Consider the following 19,224-nt stretch of genomic DNA (forward strand, 5'->3'; position numbering starts at 1 on the left):
AACTGGAACATAAGAAATTGGGAAGTGGGGGGGGAGCGGGGTTGGAGGTATTGGACTAGATGATCTCCAGAGGTCCTTTCCAACCCTGAACATTCTGTGATTCTGTGAAATGCATACAATTTTCACCAGGTTTTGCTATCTCCATCCTTAACAATCACTCAAACCTATGCCAGTGACTTCATGGCTTTTAATCTCTCCATAAAATCACAAATACCCAGTGTGAGGCTGAGAAAAAAACCTCTGGCAATCTATGAAGCAGTCCTCTTGTTATTCAGCTTTCATTTTCTGGAAGCAGTCTATTTAAAAACAAGAACATTTCCAGGGCCCAAGAACTGTCATATGCTTTAAACTGTTTCATATCAAGGCTCTACCTCACTGAAAGGATTCTCCCCTCTACTAACTCCCAAGAAATGACAGCTGTGTTAAGGTAGACATTGCAACTTAAAAGAACTCTAGGAAGCATACACAAAGGACAGGGACATGAATTCATGTTCTCATTTTGTCTGGCATAAATTCACAAGTTTTGGGGTACAGGATTCTTGCAAAGCTTATTCTGTTGCACTACTTGTGAGACCTGAGTCCAGCCTTCCTTCTCTTCACCTGAAGAAGATAAGGTGAGTAGTGTTGTCTGCCAGGGTCACTGTTATAATGTCCCCTTCTCCTGGCAAATGCTGACGCTTCAACTGTGAACAGCAGTGTGGTGGAAGAAGTGGTCTTGATCTGTTGATACTTCACATTGCTCAAGAAGAACATCTGTACTTAAAGGACTGTGAATGGTCAGGACAAGAATTCAGGAACCTAAAGTGAAGAGAAAGCTCACAGAGTGACTCTGCAGTGTATCTCCTCAGCTCCCGTGACTCACTTATACATAAAAACCTAGCACTTTTAACATTTTCACATTCCTCTTCACTGACTATGGTACATCTCAGCTTACCATGCCTCACTGTTGGTAACTTTAAAGCCAAAACTAGTGCTTCCAAACCAAAAACAAAATACAAACTTATGATGTCTTTCACTTACTAGTCTACATAGAGTTACTTTAAATAGAGGTCACCTCTTTCTCTTCTCTTTTCTTTGCTTTTCAAACCTCATTCTTTGTTTATTCAATTCTTTCTCTCTTGGATCAATATCTTCAGGCTAAAGACCTAAACCATGAAAGTTCAACTGATTCTCATCAATCTGTACTCCTATTCTCTTTGAAGTGCTGCTTTGTGACTAAAAAGCAGTTTTGAAAACATAACTAAATTATAAAATTAAGTAGAAATATCAGTTCAGATTCTTCCTTTATGCTTAAGTTAGATAAGCAAGTTAAGTTAGATGGGCCATTCCCTTCAGTTAGAAATAAGGAGCAGATACAGATTATGTATTTTCAAGAAGAAACTATTGAAACTACATAAGTTTGCTTTTTATTTTAGCTACCCTCGTATCCACACTACTGATGTGGAAAATAAAGAAATCACCTTTTTCCTCACTCTTTCTTTTCCTTTTCCCCACATTATCTTGAGACCTCTTCTTACATTACCCACTTTTTTTGTTACAAAGCTGGAGACTGATATCTTTCTTTTGTCAGAAACTATTTTCCCCCAGTCCACCGACCAGAACCAATTAAGTCAATGCTCAGCCTTCTTAGGCTGGGGAAGTATGAAGGTGAAAGGAGTTTTTCTTCTCTTTAGGGAAAGTTGCCTGGGAACCAAACAGAAGCAACACTATTTGTGTGTTGCTGAATGGGAACCATGTATCTGAGTAAACGCTGCACATTGATATGAATTCAGCAAGGTTAGTTTTTCTGGGGAGAGGTAAAACTGCTACAGGTACCTTGTTCAGCTTTTGAATTACCTGGTGGTTATCTCTGAACTTAAAGAGTGTGCTTATTTTGATGTTTAACTGTGTGTTTTTAGTGACTTCGGATCAAAGATCTTGTGCTTGTGGGATGCACTAAGACATGAGACTTTTTACAGCATCTCATAACCCTAAACATACTGCAGGATGTAGATCAGTATTCATCAGAAAGCAACAGTATTTATCAGACCTTCATCAAGCCTGAAAGAAATTGAAATGCTCTGCCAGAAAGGACTGGCTCTGAAATGAAAATTGGAGGGTAAAAATATCGATGAAAGAAATGTGTATTTTAAATTTCATAGTCTTATTAGAAAATACATTTCTAAGAAAACATTAGGATCTAGATATTTTTAAATAATATGCTTTTGATACATTTTCAACATAATAGCTGGGCTAAATATTGGGGAAACAAAGATTATCACAGAGAGGAACAGAAACAGCAACCTGAGTTGCATTCTTACCTTGAAGGAGTAAAGCTGTGCTTTTGTTTACAGGGAAGGAATGTGAATATCTACATGTCTACTTCCTTTAATACTCCACACTTACTTTTTTGTCAGCAAGACAGTCTTTGATGTGGGTTCAGGTCAGATATCAACAGTGGATTATACATTCTTCTCAGTCTGTTTCTGGGCGCTTTACAATGGTTTTATGGTTAGCTGACAGCTTAAGTCCTTTTCTAGATTATAACAACATGATCCTTCTCCCTCCTGCCAGCACTTATCTGATCCCACTGTGGGGTAGCTGTAAAAGTAAGCTCAGGATCCAGTAAAACTAGCTCAGCAAGAAAAATCACAAACCTGATGGCTTACCTCTGGGAATAAGTTCACTCCAGGGATTTTGCACGAGCCAGTGAATGGCAATAGGTGGGTTTATAACTCCCTCCTGATAGACATGATGAGGAAATGACCGCAAGCTGTACTGCCCAAGATCAGCTTAAACTTTAGAAATATGTCATTCAATATGATTTACAGAAAAAATTAAGAAGTATAGTTTAATGCATCACTGTCTTGGGGGATTAAAATATTCTACAAAATACGTTTCTTTTAAAAAAAGTGGAATGACTGAAATTCTAGGTGGACTGACCTAAAAAGAAAATATTGTTAACAAATGGAATTTATTTAGTTCGTATTTCTTTTCCAGAAAAGACAGATTTTATATCTTCATTTCAAAAACTGAATCTGGACAAACAGTAAAATAATGAACTGCTTCTGTGAAATTGGACTATAAATCTTTGAAATCTGAATTATTTAAAAAAATATATATATTTCATTTTCTTAATGGGCCTAATTGGTAACATTCCAGATCAAACCCAGTTAACATATTACTTCCAAGATCTTCAGTTCAAATTCATCTTTCTCTTCTAGATGGCAGTTTTGTATAAAGCAGAATGGCTGATTATAAGTCTCCTACAGCAAACTGGAAAAAAAAATCACGTGGCTAAATTCTTTGAAAGGACAGTAATTTTCCTGGGACATATGATTCATAGGAAGCAAATTAGTACCGAACAGACGAAAATTCAAAGAATGAAGAATTTGCTTACTTGTACACAGTCTGATTTATGGGACTTTATCTGTATTGTAATTTTGTATTGATTACAAAGCCTTTGCATAGGTTAATGATAAAGATTAAATGTTTCTCAATAGTGAAAAGGATTGAAAAGATGGATTTCTTAATTTAAAACAGTCACTATTGACAATGCTGATTCCAGCACCTAGAATCATTGAAGTTATAACAAACACATCTTATAATGAGCACGGATTTAGAAGCCATTACACGAGAAAGCAACAGGAATAGATCTAATGACAGTTACAGTGGTTCTCACTACCTCAGACAAAAAATATAGTTATGTTTTAGTTTGCATTTTAGTATGCAAAATGAAACCAAGTCTTTTAGACATCTAATACTTTGCTACATGCTAAAACTGATCTACAAGTAAAAAAAGTATACAATTTTCTTAAAATGTTATCTCTTTCTGATATTTACAAAAGCAAAATAAATAGAAATATTTTAGTTTGTGACACCATTTGTTTGTGTTACATTAACTCATAAAAGCTTTGTTTTCTAAATGGAAATACTGAGTTCACTAATGCAGAATGTGAAACAAATGCCACTGTCAACTTTGATAGAAAACTTCCAAATACTAGACTAGAGACTTAATGTCTGCTGCTCTTGTAGTAAAAATGACTTGCCAGACTTATGCTAAGGTTATTGCTTACACCCTGTTTCTCATATATACGGATTTCATAAAACATGTACAGTTAAAGATAATATGTTGGATTCATTTCCTAATATATGGTTAACCATGCAAAATTTTCTTAGCTAATGCCATTAGGCAGTCTTCTTAATTGCTTTCTAAAAATAACAGTAGTACTATTCCTTTGTTTGTAGGTAAGATTACTTACATCTTGATATTCCCTGTGCAATTTTAATTGCTATTTGTGTTGATTTGTGTATCATTACAATGATCATTAGAATATACAAATAAAAAGGGAAAACTTTAAATAAAATTATTTCCTCCAGTTAAGTACCAATTACTTATTCCAGAAACTTTCTTCACAACAGTATGTTTAGTGCATAAACAGAGAGCAAAAACTGACAACAGCTCAGTATACTGTGTTCCAAAGTGTTCTTACCTGCATCATGCTATGGCATAGTGCATTACATGGGCTATGCTGTATTTTTAGCTGGGGAAATTAGTGAAAGCTCTGTCATTTAAGACTAGAGTAGATAATGTACAAGAAAACTACCCTGAGAAATAAAGAAATGTAACAGGACCTTGATTATCACCAGACTTCACATAAAGAAAAAAAAAAATCCCAATTAAGATCCCCCTTTGTGGAGGCAAGCTAGAAATAATTTTTCAGTTGTCTTGGCACATAAGTGAGCATCATCTCCCTTTTCCATATTGACTTGTGGCATGTAGACCACATTAAGTCATTTGGTACCCAGAGTCCTTCCTGGGACCTGACACAGGTTTCCTGAGGTACTTTTCTTAGGAATAGCCATGAAAAACACACAATTGTATTTCACTGAAAGAATTTATTGCTGGAATTTATATCACAGTACAATACCTTCCTATGATACTAAAAATTTCTCCAAATTTCAGTGATTTCACTGGTTATGTCTACGTTGTCAAGTAACTTAGCTTAGGAGTTATCTCCTGGTCTTAGGTCCTGCTGCCCACATTGCATATATGTTCATTTACTCTGTGGCTCAGTATTAAGGAAAACCGCCTCCATCCCTACAAAACAAACCTCAAGTTCTGTGGATAATTCATTGCACAGATTTCTTCCAAAAGGCAACACAAACCAGATGGCCAAAGGCTTGATTTCTCTGCCCTACAAAGTCCCACAACAGCAGGCTTTTTATTTTCAAAACACTTTCCCATGCCTGGATATCAGATCCCAGAGCCTGAAATATACTTCTTCAGTTTCATGTTATAAAAACACTACCTGGTGGGTTGCAGCACAGCCCTCATTTTTTTTTCAGGCACTTTGAACTAAGACCAATCAAACAAAAAATATTCACTTGCTCTTTGAGCCAAGGAGACAACTGTGTGTGGTTTAAAAGAGATGCAGGGCATTGTACTGTGTAGAGGAGATTTGTTCAGCAGTTTCTGCTAGCTACTGCTGTCTCTGAGCATGGTGGACATAAGGCAGTCAACATTACTTTGCCTTAAGGATCTCCTTCTGGGGTGTATATTTAGCTGCATAAATACAGCTACAATGACTCTTTCTGTACTTTAGCAGGAAGCATTTCCGTGTAGTAATGACTTCTCCAAGATGGACACATCGAACATTCACTATTTTCATGGTAATATGGCAGCCCTTCCGCTTGCTCCTCAATATTAGATGCTGAAACCAGAAAATGCTTAAAGAGAGGGCCTTAGGTATAACAGTGAAAAATATAGGGCCACAGATGAAACAAATGCTTCTATTTTTATTTGTTTCCTACCTAGAACTTCTACATGATTCAATATTTACTCTTTTTTTTCCCCACCAAAGTTATAAAGCATAATGACAGACAGGCAACATGTTGGAAAATATTCACTGATCACTCAGTGGTGAACCTGTTATGTGACGAGGAGTAGGATTCATCTGTCCAATTTCAGACATAGTATCTACTTCGAAGTACTCCATCTCATTCTTCTGCATTTTCTTATTTCTTCACATTTAGTAACTGCAGTAACTAATTTAGGAGCTGCAGTAACTAACTTTGATGCAGGGGTAGGATCCAGTTGTCAAAAGAGAAATGCCAAAAGCCACTGGAGATGCTCTGGTATGTGCAAGACATCTCTTAAGGGTTTTGTATGAATCAGGCTGCTTTTGGGTGGGAAGCTGTATGCCAAGTGCAATACCTACCTCCCCTGCATCTAAACTATCTATAGCAGTGTTTAACCAACTCGACCATAGCTGTAAATTTAGGCTGCCCGGATATGAAAAACTAAGTGAGACTAATCACATCTTACTTATCACCTGTTATTATTTTCCTAAGCTCACCACTTCAGCATCAGCATAATGTACTTTTTGCCACATTTAATATGGTGATCACACTTGATCTTATACTTTCTGACACAAACTGACCCATTTAACCACCATAGCAAAGCAGATGAAATTCTGCTTTGCCATAATATGAGCTCATTTGTGGTTTTAAAAAAAAGCTGTACTGAATTATTTTTAACAAATTTATTTTGAGAACTCTGGCCTTCATGTTTACAAATGATGGTGTACAATTGAGAAGGTGTAAGCACATGTTCAGTTTGTTGGGGATTTTTTATTTTGGCTTTCCAATGCTTCTGGTTTGCTTTCTTCTTGCATGAGGCAAAGTGAATTTAAAAAAAGGAGCATAAATTTATGAGAATTACGAGAATGATTCACTCTACTTTATAAGGATAATAAATATGTATCCCTGTGCTCCAATGCATACATTAATCACTAAATGCCAGAAGTTAGGAGTCCCAATAGACTGATTATTTAAATTTTTCACTGTATATTATTGTTTCTCCTGCCTAAAAAGTATCAGGCAATGGTGACAGGCAGACTCAAATAGTGAAGCAGAGACATTGCTTTTTGGGTAAAATCTATTGATTTGAGGTTTTGACCTTTTTTCTTTCACCTTAAGTTTACTGAACACCTATTGGAATCGACACAATCAGATACAAATTAAGATTTTAGACCTCACAGAAAGATATAAAGGGATAAGAATTATAAGTATTATACAATTTTAGTATTAGTGAAACCTCTTTTATGTGCTAATTCATTGATTTCATTGAGGGGGAAGCTGTTATATTTATGTAACAAGAGGTTCCATAGGGAAAAAGCCTTCATTCATTCTAAATGAATAATGTTGACTCTTCTGTTCTTTTCTAACGAACACTGTTGCACATGGAGCTTCAGTAGATATCAAGGAGTTTGAAGTATTAAGAAATTCAGCTGAATAAACTGGTTTATATGTAAGATATGGCAAGCCAATGTGCAATATTAAATAATTTATTGGAAAAATGCTTGAAAAATTTGACAATTCTTTAGGCTCTGTGGATCAGCTGTTAATTTCTCCTTCATTACATGAAAACTAAACAAAATAAAGCAAAGATCCATTTTTCATTACGTGGATTCCTGACTTAAATCTCAGCAGGGATATCTCTTACATCACTGTTCACATCTTTAAAAGCACTGTAGTCAAAGAATGGTAAAGGGGTGTAAATTCCTTCCTCTTAAGTGCTTGCTGCTGAAATAATGGATTCATAGAATAGTTAGGGTTGGAAGGGACCTTAAAGATCATGCAGTTCCACCCCCCCCTGCTCTGTGCAGGGACACTTCCCACTAGATCAGGCTGCACAAGGCCCCATCCAACCTCACCTTAAACACCTCCAGGGATTAGATATCCACAACAACCAGTGCCTCACCACTCTCATGGTGAAGAAATTCTTCCTTAAGTCTAGCCTAAATCTGTCCCGCTCCAGTTTATACCTGTTGCCCCTAGTCCTATCACTACAAGCCTTTTTAAACAGTCCCTCCCCAGCTTTCTTGTAGCCCCTTTAAGGTACTGGAAGGTTGCCACAAGATCTCCTCGAAGCCTTCTCTTCTCTAGGCTGCAATGAATGGGTTTTTCTTATTTGTTTGTTTGCTTGTTTGTTCACGACTAAAGCTGAATTGTGAAACATTTAATACTTACAGAATCACTGAATCAGCAGGGTTGGAAGGGACATAACAGATCATCCATTCCAATCCCCATGTTCTTTCCATTTCACTTAACTGTGCAATAAAGAGGACAAAAGCTGCTCTACAACATAAAAAACCACAGATTTCCTGAAAAGCATAAAGACAATCACTGCTATATGTGTACCATAAGAAGACCGTATGTTCAAGCATAATACCACATACGTTTTACTTTTAGAGACATCCTTTAGCTTTTGGAGGTATAGGTGCAGTCATAAAAAATATGAAATTGGTCTCCCAAAATTAGTCCTTTGCCACGAATCTTCCATAATGCAGGGGCAATTTTCTCTTCACTGAGACTTCATAGAATCATCGAACCATAGAATCACCAGATTGGAAAAGATCTCTTGGATCACAGAGTCCAACCATTCCTATCTGCCACTAAACCATGTCCCTCAGCACTTCATCTATGCATCTTTTAAATACCTCCAAGGAAGGTGACTCAACCACCTCCCTCAGCCACCTGTTCCAGTGCCCAATCACCCTTTCTGTGAACTTTTTTTTTCTGATATCCAATCTGAACCTCTCCTGATGCAGCTTGATGTCATGCCCTCTTTTCCTGTCCCCTGACACTTGGGAGAAGAGGCCAGCTCCCTCCTCTCCACAACCTCCTTTCAGGTAGTTGTAGAGAGCAATGAGGTCTCCCCTCAGCTCCCTCTTCTCCAGGCTAAACAATCCCAGTTCCCTCAACTGCTCCTTGTAAGACTTGTTCTCCAGCCTCTCCACCAGCTTTGTTGCTCTTCTCTGGACACTCTCCAGAGCATCAACAACCTTCTTTTGGTGAGGGGCCCAAAATTCATAGCTAACATCATGTGAACTTCACATGAAGGAGTCTTTGAGTAATAGTAGAGGTAGTCCATTGTTTCTACTTTTCTTTCTAAAAACTAGATACTTGTAAGTATTTTGTGATATTTTTAACATAAATGCCTTAAATACACTAGCTGGTGAACAGTCTGACATATGTTGAATATTTTTTCTCACATATAGCAACTGTTCAGTAAAGGAAACTATACATTACTTAAAGTAGGAAATGCAAGTTTTCACAGCAAGCACTACCTATAAAGTGAAGCATACCTGAGGTATTTAAACACAGCTCTGTGGTCTAGTTAGTATAACTATGTTTTAAAACCTTTTCATGCTACTATGTAGTTAGGGGTAGAATCTGGCACAAAAAAACAATCAAGCAAACAAAACAACAAAACCCAAAAGCCAAGAAAACCAAAACATTAAAAGAAAGGGAAAAGACATGAATTAGAAGTTTTTAAAGTTTCAGTTTGCAAAAGAAATGTAAATACTTTTTTTTTCCAACCTTCTTTTTGGTTAACATTAATTAGTGCATTTTTTAAAGTTTAACTGCAGGAAGTCATTATTGACACATCATTATTTTGAATTGTTGGAACCAAGCTATTATTATGTCTTCATTCATACTACAGAAAGATGTCAATACAGGTCACAGTTAGTGTTCACTCAACACAGTAAGGAGGTTGTCCTAGCTCTTACTAGCTTCAGATTCCTGATCCCATTGCTCTCATACCACTGTCCCCTCATTCCTCATAATGATTGTGCTATTTGTCCTTTTGCCTTTGCCCACAGATTCTTCAGTTTACTTTATCAGTTGTATTGAAATTTATCTTCAGCTTCCCCAAAATAATATTGCTCCTTACTGATATCTATACATTCATGACTGAGATGCCTACATGTCATCCTTTTCCAGGTATCTCATTATTGTAAATTACATTTCCAACTTCATATTTAAACATAATTTTACAGCCTACCAGGCTTTTGGTCTACTGATCTGACCTTTATGTATTTCTTTAACCTTTCATAATGCTTCTTCATTATATTCCTAACATATTTTGGGACAGAACTTCAACTCTCTAGTGTGTTTCTTCACAACTCATGTTCTATAGGATCCCAAAATTTAGCTTACCTATAGTGACTGAAATAATTACTTGTCCTTCTAAGAAGACTATTGCATGTGACTTCACAGGAGTATTTTCTTGTAAAGACACATTCCACATATTTTTTCCTACCTGAAACACTGTCCCATACCTACTCAGGTTCTTCCTTATACTTTATTCTTAAAGAAAATGCTCAAGCCGTAAAAGCTGTATTTTTAATCTTCTAGAGCATCATAAGAATGATACACAAAGATAAATACAGTTCTTCCTCCTCTCTAAATCTTTGACAGGTTTTCTATCCAAAGGGATTCCCACAGCAGCTTATTTGGCAGCTAGAACATAATACAGCAAGAGGTTTGAAATTCAGCTACAGTTACACAAACACTTTCTGTTTTGGTTTCAAGCTAGGCCATTATTCCATTTAAAATGTCTAAAATAACTTAAGTCCCAGCATGACCATTGAGCATCAGAAGTCATAGCCTGGTTTGTACAATCTCAGTAGAAAAACTTCATGCCAAATGTAAATCTTCCATGACTTCAGGTCTGACTTTTCAAATCAAGGTTTAAAGCTCTTGCTGAATATTGGAAGGAGATTATAATGTTACTGTAGCTATTCTGGAGAATATAACAGCTCAGCTCTTAAGGCTGCCAGTGTCTTTACCTGTCACAAACTTTAAATATCTCTAGAAGATGTTAAAAGCATTAGAACTATTCTGTACCTGTTTTACTATAGCGACATACTGTAAAATCATAATAATATAATAATTCACAATGTTTGGTGAAATTATTTTACTGATTTTTTTTTTCTCAAACCAGAGCAGGACAAGCCTTTATGTTGTAGCCACTACTTGAGTTTCACAGCTGATGTCGGGGAAAAGTATGTGATACTGCATGGCTTTACTTTATACAAAAGTTCATGCAAACAGTATCCTTAGATTTTAATTCCCAAGCAATTGATCTTCTGCTCTGATGCAGTTCTGGCTTTTCTTCAGAAAAGCTTTGGAATTTTAACTGAAACTTCTGAACTCTACAATTTTCCAGGCAAAATATTAGCTCTAGTATAATTTTGACACTAAAGCAGAGATTTATCAAGGATAATCTGAAATATTTGGGAAACTTACATACCTTTGCTATAACCCTCTAGCATGTGAGGAAATTAATCCAAACAAGTTCTGGTTTGGGTTTCTTCTGTTCTGCTGCAAATATTTGGACAGTTGTCATTGCAAATTTGTTGTGAATTTTAAAAGTCAAAATAATTTATAAGAAAGGATAATTTTCATTACTGATTCTTATATGCATCAGGTGACATATATGTTTAAATCCTGCTGCATAATGGACAACAGAGCCTACTTATTTAAATAGTAAGTATAGCCTAAGTGTAGCAATTGAATTTATTGTTATACCTACTAGAATTAGCTAAAAAAAAAAAAGACATAGCATTCAAGGGGGAGGGGCACCCACTGTTCCATTAGAATAAGCTATTTTTAGGAGTGTTTTTCTGTACAGTGGTTTTTTCACAGGATCATATCTGAATATATTTTTTGAACTTTTCATTTCAATAAAGTCAAAGATATGGCATAGACCCATAGGTTTGAATAGGTGAAGGTTTGCTGTATGTTTACACTGCAATCCTAACAGTATATTCGTTTAACAACAGAGATTACATTAAATACTTCATGACATATTGATTTATCAAAGGAAAATACATTGGTAGGTTTGGAGATTTCTTAAAACATTCTTTCCATGGGAATTTCTAAAGTCAGCAGTTCTCATTTGAGTGTAAATTAAAAATAAAATATTAGATAACATTTCCCATAAACTGAAATCTATTTTTTCCTCTCTTCCATAATATTGTCAATGAAATTTTCACTAGAAATTAAGCTTGACCTTCCAATCAGTCACATTGTCTTCATATTCAGATCATATACTCTAATTGAAGTCAGTTACTTAACTGCAAGACATAGGAATATTTTTTCTTTTTAAGATAATTATCTTTTATAATAATTGATATCCTGAAAGATTAAGATAAGTCCATATTTTTCATTACTGTGATAGAGTATCTGTAAATGCATTGACAAAAACTTTCTTAATTGTACCTTAAGCACTTGGTGAATCATTTTGTTGTATAAGTGAGACTTGAATTTTTCATCATCTATTGAAATTAGTCTTTTTAAACATGGGAAAGCCTCCATCTCTGGATAAATGACCCAAACCGTATTTTTCTTATTGTTCTACTTACAAAACTTTCCTGAAAAAAACATGTTAATATACCTTGTTTGATCATTCACCAAACACCCATTCAGTCAATTGTTGAGTGACTGATCTTTTCCCAGACAAGTCACTGAATGTGCATGATAAGGAGAAGTTGTATTCTCATCTTCACAACATCTGTTGTCACTGTCCCTCCTTCCCTGTCCACTTTCATGCTACTCATAGAGTTAATATTCAGAAATTCAGGGCAAGAGCATTGGATCACTACATCCACAAAAAATAGCAATACAGTCTGCTGTACAGCAGCGAAGAAGACAAATTCATTCTAACAGATTTTTCAAACAACGTGACAGGCTTCAGCTGACTCTTCCCCTAATGCATGTTTTTCAAAGCTACAGGAAGGATATTTGAGTAAACATAGCAAGTTCACAAAGAGCAGCTTACAATTTGCCTTTAGAGAAAAGAGTATTTTTAATACAAGCACCAAAAAGTAGTTTCTTTTAAAAAATGAGAATTCTCTGTACCTTCTGTTAAACCAGCTAAACAAAGAGGATAACATCACGACTGAAATATTTATACTTCATCATAGTTCCCTTTGAAAAACAAAAAGAAAAGAATCACTAGTTTATTCATCTTTCACTAAAGATACAGAGAGGAAAGAAGCACGTAAACAATGAATAATAATGCAGAAGCTCAGACTGTAAAATCAATATGTCAGCTCAGTAGAGCTGTTTCTTTCTAATACCGCTCTTCCAACAGTACTGTTTACCTTCTGAATTATATATGTATTGACCTAATTACATAAATATTGACTTTGCTTTATATGAAGCCTTTTTCAGTCTCAGTGTAATTACAATGTCAATATTTGTTGCATGTAATAACACTGAATTTAGAGTTGTTAATTTTGATTGATAGTGGCAAGCCACAACTTATTATATGGGATAAGACAGTTAGTCTAGAAGTATGCCTAGCAAATAAAAGGAGCTGACAACGCTACCAAATCTAAATATGTCTTCAAAATTTTCTATTTCTGATTCTTTAACTAGACAGAGGAAATATAATGGGTGATTACACCCTTTTTCCATAAAAGCACTGTATTGAGTTGGAGAGATATTTACTCTGGTCCAAAAATAAGCACAAATATTTGGCTGGGAACTCGGTATAACAGTTCCTCTTTGAAATTGGCTTTACAATTTTTCCTTATAATGTTGTAAAATCTGTTCAAATTGTGCCAAAATGGAGGTTTAATATAGCAACAAGTATACTTTGCTGCATACCTTCTATCAGGTATACTTCATTTTGGAATAATATTGGGACACAGACACAAACAATTTCACATTAAATTATTTCTCTTTTCCTTCAAATCTGAGAAAGATGAGCAGGGTGGGCTTTTAGATACTACTGGGACTTGCAAAACCCATCACTTTAGTCTGTAAGTGTTTGTTGAGATACATTTCTACAAGGACAATTTTGTTCAGAGCTGGCAGACTTCTGAACTACTTTCAATGATGAATGGCCGCATAGTGTAGCCTAAGTCTCTAGATGCAATTATAAAGGATTTTGAATTTGGCAGTAACATGAGAATTAGAAACCAAACTGTGACGGTCTGTGTGCTGAGGATATTTAAACTGGTTCTGCTATAGCATGTTGCTACCAGTGACAAGGCATGCATCATACTATATTTTCTTATTTGCCTCAGCAGGGATGCCAGACAAGACAAACCTCAGTGATGTGAAGCAAATCCATCAAACCAATGATGACAGCACTTCAGACACAACTGGAAGAGCATATACAACAATGGCTGATTGTATGACAGTTATGCTGATTATCTTGGTAACATTGTTTCTTGTTCTTTGGTAATTGTTTGATACAATCTGGTTTGATACACATGTCTCATTGTCATCTGTTTATCCCCACTCAGAAGCCTGGAATAAGAGATCTGGTGGTTATTGCAATATTTATGATACTTTATAAGATATCAGCCTCTCTGATCTTAGACCCACATATTAACAAATTTGTTTCGTTAATGTTTTTCCTCTAGTTTTTTTAACACCCCATAGTCCTGCAAAATCATGTTTCCTTTTATAATATTTTATGTTAAAAATAAGTTGACGATGATAACCTTTCTCTCAAAAGCAATATGTATAAGAGAGGTCAAAGAATCTCTAAGTCATGCAAAGGGCTTCTGGAGATCATCCAGACCAAACCTGTGATCAGAGCAGAGTCAAGTAGAGCAAACTGCCCAAGACCAAGTTCAGTTGCTTTTTGAATGTCTCCAAAAATGGAGTCTACAGCCTGTCTGGGCAACTATTCCAGTGCTTCAACAGTCACAGCAGAAAAGATTTTTCTTACATATAAATGTTATCCATTCTATTTCAGTCTGTGCCCATTGCCTCTTGTCCTGTCACTGGGTACCACTGAGAAGAGTTTGGCTCCATCTTCTTTACTGCCCTTATCAGGTATTCATATACTTTGATAAGATCTCCCCTGCATCTTCTCTTCTCCAGGCCAAACAGCTCCAGCTGTCTTGATCTCTCACTGTAGAATATATGTTTCCATTCCTCCAAAATCTTCATAGCCCCTTGCAGGGCACTATCTAATATGTCCATGTCTCTCCTGTCCTGGGACACCAGACCTAGACACAGAACTACAGATATGGTATCACCAGTGCTGAGCAGAGGGGGAGGATCACCTCCTTTGTCCTGCTGGAAATATCTTTCCTAATTCAGCCCAGGAGGGTGTTGGCTGTATTGCCAAAGCACATTGTAGGCTCATGTTCAACCTTATGTCCATCAGGATCCCTAGATCCTTTTCCACAGAGCTACTTCCTAGCCCACACGCACTAGCACGCACTGGTGCATGAGGTTATTCCTCCCCTGGTGGAGAACTTAACATTTCCCTTTCTTGAACTTCATGAAGTTCCTATCAAGATATTTCTTCAGTCTGTAAAGGTCCCTCTGAATTGCAGAACAACTCTCTGGTTTATCAGCTACTGCTCCTGTTTTTATATTTTCTGTGAGAACTTGCTGCGAGTGCACTCTACTGCATTATCCACAACACTGATGAAGAAAACAAACAGTATCAACCCATGGAGTAAAGCAGGAGTAACTGGTCTCTAAGTGGACTTCATGCTGCTATTTACAACTCTACACATGGTTGATAGCAACTGGTGAAACTTTGCACTTAATAACTTTTGTATTTAAAGTCCTGCCTTTTGGGATTTCATCCATGTAAAACAGAAAAGGTTGAATTCGCCCTTTTGTCTTTCTCCAAAAGGAAAAAAAAAAACCACAATGTAAGCTCAGATAATTTTACTAGGAATTACTTTTCATAGTTCAGAAAAACTACATTTTAATACTGTATGTGCAGATCCACATATAATTGCAAAGTTAGGTTTCAGTGATGGATTCAGATATCTTAACCTATATGTCTACATAAAGATATTTACATATGTGTTATATTACTATTACACATGTTCTCTATCTCTAAGTTGCCACTGCAGTCAGTATAAATACAGGGCAACATTCAATTGCTAAAGTAGCAGGAATGAGTTCCAGTTAACAGGCTGTAACTCTCCCCTCTACCCCCCCCCAAGCCATGTCACTTTGTTTCCAGCTACCACTCTGAAGGGAATCAGGTTGTTTTGTGGGCATGTGACTAGAGCCCTTTGTCAACCCAATCCAGCGCATTGTCAATGCAATCCAGAGCATTATTCAGCTCGTATCAAGACTGACACCTAAGAATGTAATTCAGTTGCTCAAAAGTAAGTGTCTAGTACCACCTAAGATTTCCTGTAGTATCCAAGGAGTGTCCTCATAGGACAGAGATATATGATACAGGACTTATGGGAAATTCCAGAGGCTTCCTTAAATGGGAGTCTGGAGTTACAGCTGGTAGCTAAGTGGGATATCATTGTGTACATCAAATACATCTAGACGTGCATATGAGCTCATGAATCATATGCCAAGTCTCCATCAGTAATATTAAACTTAAAATGGTGACATATGAATGCAAATCTAAATTGCAACATGAATCCCAGCTCAAGTTCTCACGCCTCGTAACAGAAGGCAAGCTAGACTGTTCCACAGTGCTAATAGTACATTGCATATTACTGTTGTAAGACTTTATTATCCTGCCATGACTAGTTCTTATTTCATTTAAACTAGAAAGTATTTAAAAATATTTTGTAGTTATTTCTCCTTCACAGTCCTTTGCAAGAGAAAAAAATAAATGGTACAGTATTGCATTCACTCATATTGTACCTTGAACTCTTCCTAGACTGTAAGAAATTTAATTTTATATGAGACTAATATATAAAAGCATATTTTTATTCCCAAAAGCACATGTTGTTTAGTTATTAGTACACAAAATATAACATACAGGTAAACAGATATAACATTTAGAAAAGCAAGTGAGCATTCCTAAAAGTGATTCCATGCCCAGATAAATGTCATTAATAGGCATGTGTGCCAATGTGTACATTTTACTCAAACTCTTCTTTCTTTTGCAGATTTTGTTAACCAGCCATTCAAATCCATTTGTTTTGTTGTCTCAGCATCAGTAATTCAGGAAAAGAAAATCTGATTTCATTGTTTCCCTTTTTCATTCTAGCTCAAACCAGCTATCAATCTAGTCTGACCACACTTTTTTTGAACACTGACTGGTATCAGTCACCTCAGGGAAAACAGAATAAAGCTTTGAATAGAAGATTGAGAAATGGATATCAAATTCTACCAATAGTCAGTACTTTGAGTTTTATTTATATCCTGAAGCACTTTGTTTCCTTTTCTCATTTTCACGTGTTGTTCGACACCTTACAGATGGCACCAGGCAGTCAAGGAGATAACTGTACTTATATATAAGTTTATTCTTATAAGTTTGTTCTATAGCCTCTTGGAAACACAAACCACATTTTCAAATAATGATAGTAATTAGGTCCTAAGGTTTCTCTGGGTATGTTTTATTTACAGGTCTTTGTCACTTCTCAGTTTTTTCATGGACTGTTCCCCTTAATTTCTACACTGCACCAACATAAAAGAACTTATAAGATTCCTTCTGGAGTGTAAAATTAGGTCTCTCGTTCCCAGACACATTTGAAGAAAGCACTAGCTATATGAATACAAAAGTGGCAGGTCTGGAGATCCCTCACTGGCCTCTCTGCCATGAGACTTCATTCACCTTCCTGTTCTACCTAACTTTATTCATCACCATGCAGTCCACATAATTTCTTAAACTCATACACCTGTCAGACTGCATCACAGCTCTTTCATCATATCTAGCATGCTATAAAGAAATGTTCTTGTTTATGAAAGAACTATGAAAAGATCATAAAAATGGCTCAGAGCAACAGAAATGAAGCCAAGGCTTCTTGGCAATCTGTCTCAAGGTTAGTTTCAAGGGAAGTATCCTTGCAAGAAACTGTGGGAACAGAGAAAGAAGTTGAAGCGTAGCTCCAAGTTTGGCAACAGGAAAAAAAACCTGAAATGTTGCCTGTGTTAAATCCAGTAATGAAATGAGGAGAAAAATACAGAGTATGCTAGAGAAGCCAAGTGGAGAAAAAGAAAAGACTTAACTGGAGATCATGATAAAACAGTGTAAAATTATCTACATCAACAAAAAATGGTGAACCGTATGCAGTACATATGTGAGCCACTCTGGGTCAATTGCCTTAGAATGCAGAGGCTTCTCCCAACAGCACATCATACAAGCAGCACAGGGCTGCAACTGAGCTCCCCAGATGGCCTCAGAAATTGCACCTGGGATGCTCCGAGTACTTTAATTTACTTTTACTCAGATATTTTTAACAGTAAAAAACTTTTCTATATCACGTAAAACCTTTGGTGAATGAGATTTTGTTTAGCTTTGCTTTCATTTAAATAAAATTTTTGTGTATTAGAGCTGATAATGTTTAAAATAGGGATGTTTCACTTAACATGTACCATTTCTCAAATAAACACAAATTCAAATGCTGTTTTTACTAAAATTCCAATAAATATCACTATTGAAGTTGCATAACTGGTCTCAGTAAAACTTAAAAAAAGAAGCCGCGACTATGAGGTGAGAGAGGATTATGGGGAATAATTCCTTAGAAGACAATTAATTTACTTGTAATATAACATTTCAGAAGAAAAGAACAATGTTAAAAAATAGAACATTTCTAAAATCCATAATATTTTTATTTGGTAAAGTTCAGCTATTATTCTTGAATAACCATTTTAAAATTTTCTTCAGATGCATCTTGATGTTTAAAAGTACCTCTGTCTCCTAGGAAAAAAAGTACTGAAGTATTTTTTCTCATATTATGTCCTACCATTTTAAATAAATGTTTCAAGGTGACAGCTTTCCTAGCTGTAGCTGATGAAAGAGAACAAAAAGCATATACTTCCTTTGGAAGTAAATTTCATTGTTCCTTTCATGACTAATAAAACAAAAAGCGTAACTACAGCCATGCAACATGCTGCTATATAATCAGAAAACGGTTTGAGTGAGAAGAGATCTTAAAGATCATTGAGTTTTGATCCCCCTGCCATGGGCAGAGACACCTCCTACTAGATCAAGCTGCCCAAGGCCCCATCCAAACTGGACTTGAACATCTCCAGGGATGGAGTATCCATGGCTTCCCTGGACAACTTGTTCCAGTGCCTCACCATCCTCACAGTAAAAAAAATGTCTTCCTAATATCTAATCTAAATCTCCCTTCTTTCAGTTTGAAACCACTATGCCATATCCTATCGCTGCACTCCGCAGTAAACAGCCCCACCCCCCGCAACCCCTTTAACTACTGGAAGGCTGCTATAAGGTCTTCTCTGAGCCTTCTCTTCCCTAGGCTGAATAAGCCCCTTATTCAGATTATAATAGGCTTCAGATTAACCTACCAAAAATTTATGATTAACTAACATTTCTGTACCATTTTCTCAGAAGCATGAGTTAAAATAAGGAATTGAAGCTATTTCTGCTTAGTTTTTTTGGGGGGGGTTGTTCAGTTCTGCTCTGGAGTAATTGTGTAATCATGACTGTTACTCAGAAAAAGATGTTTCTTTCTATTTTCTCTGAGT

General features: G+C 36.2%; 1 protein-coding gene across 2 annotated transcripts in view; it reads left to right on the plus strand.

Annotated features, from left to right (window-relative positions):
• GPC5 (glypican 5) overlaps positions 1-14,448 on the plus strand; it is a 643,004-nt gene extending 628,556 nt beyond the window's left edge. Inside the window, exon 8 of one of the 2 annotated variants that reach the window (XM_069878636.1) lies at positions 13,869-14,448. In XM_069878636.1, coding sequence (XP_069734737.1) covers positions 13,869-14,029 — 161 coding nt within the window. In that variant the 3' untranslated portion in view covers positions 14,030-14,448. The remainder of the gene's footprint in view (positions 1-13,868) is intronic. The other variant, XM_069878646.1, reaches the window with a different exon arrangement.
• The last annotated feature ends 4,776 nt before the right edge of the window (positions 14,449-19,224 follow it).

This window comes from Phaenicophaeus curvirostris, chromosome 1 (assembly GCF_032191515.1).
Source record: "Phaenicophaeus curvirostris isolate KB17595 chromosome 1, BPBGC_Pcur_1.0, whole genome shotgun sequence".
NCBI classification, from domain to species: Eukaryota; Metazoa; Chordata; class Aves; order Cuculiformes; family Cuculidae; genus Phaenicophaeus; species Phaenicophaeus curvirostris.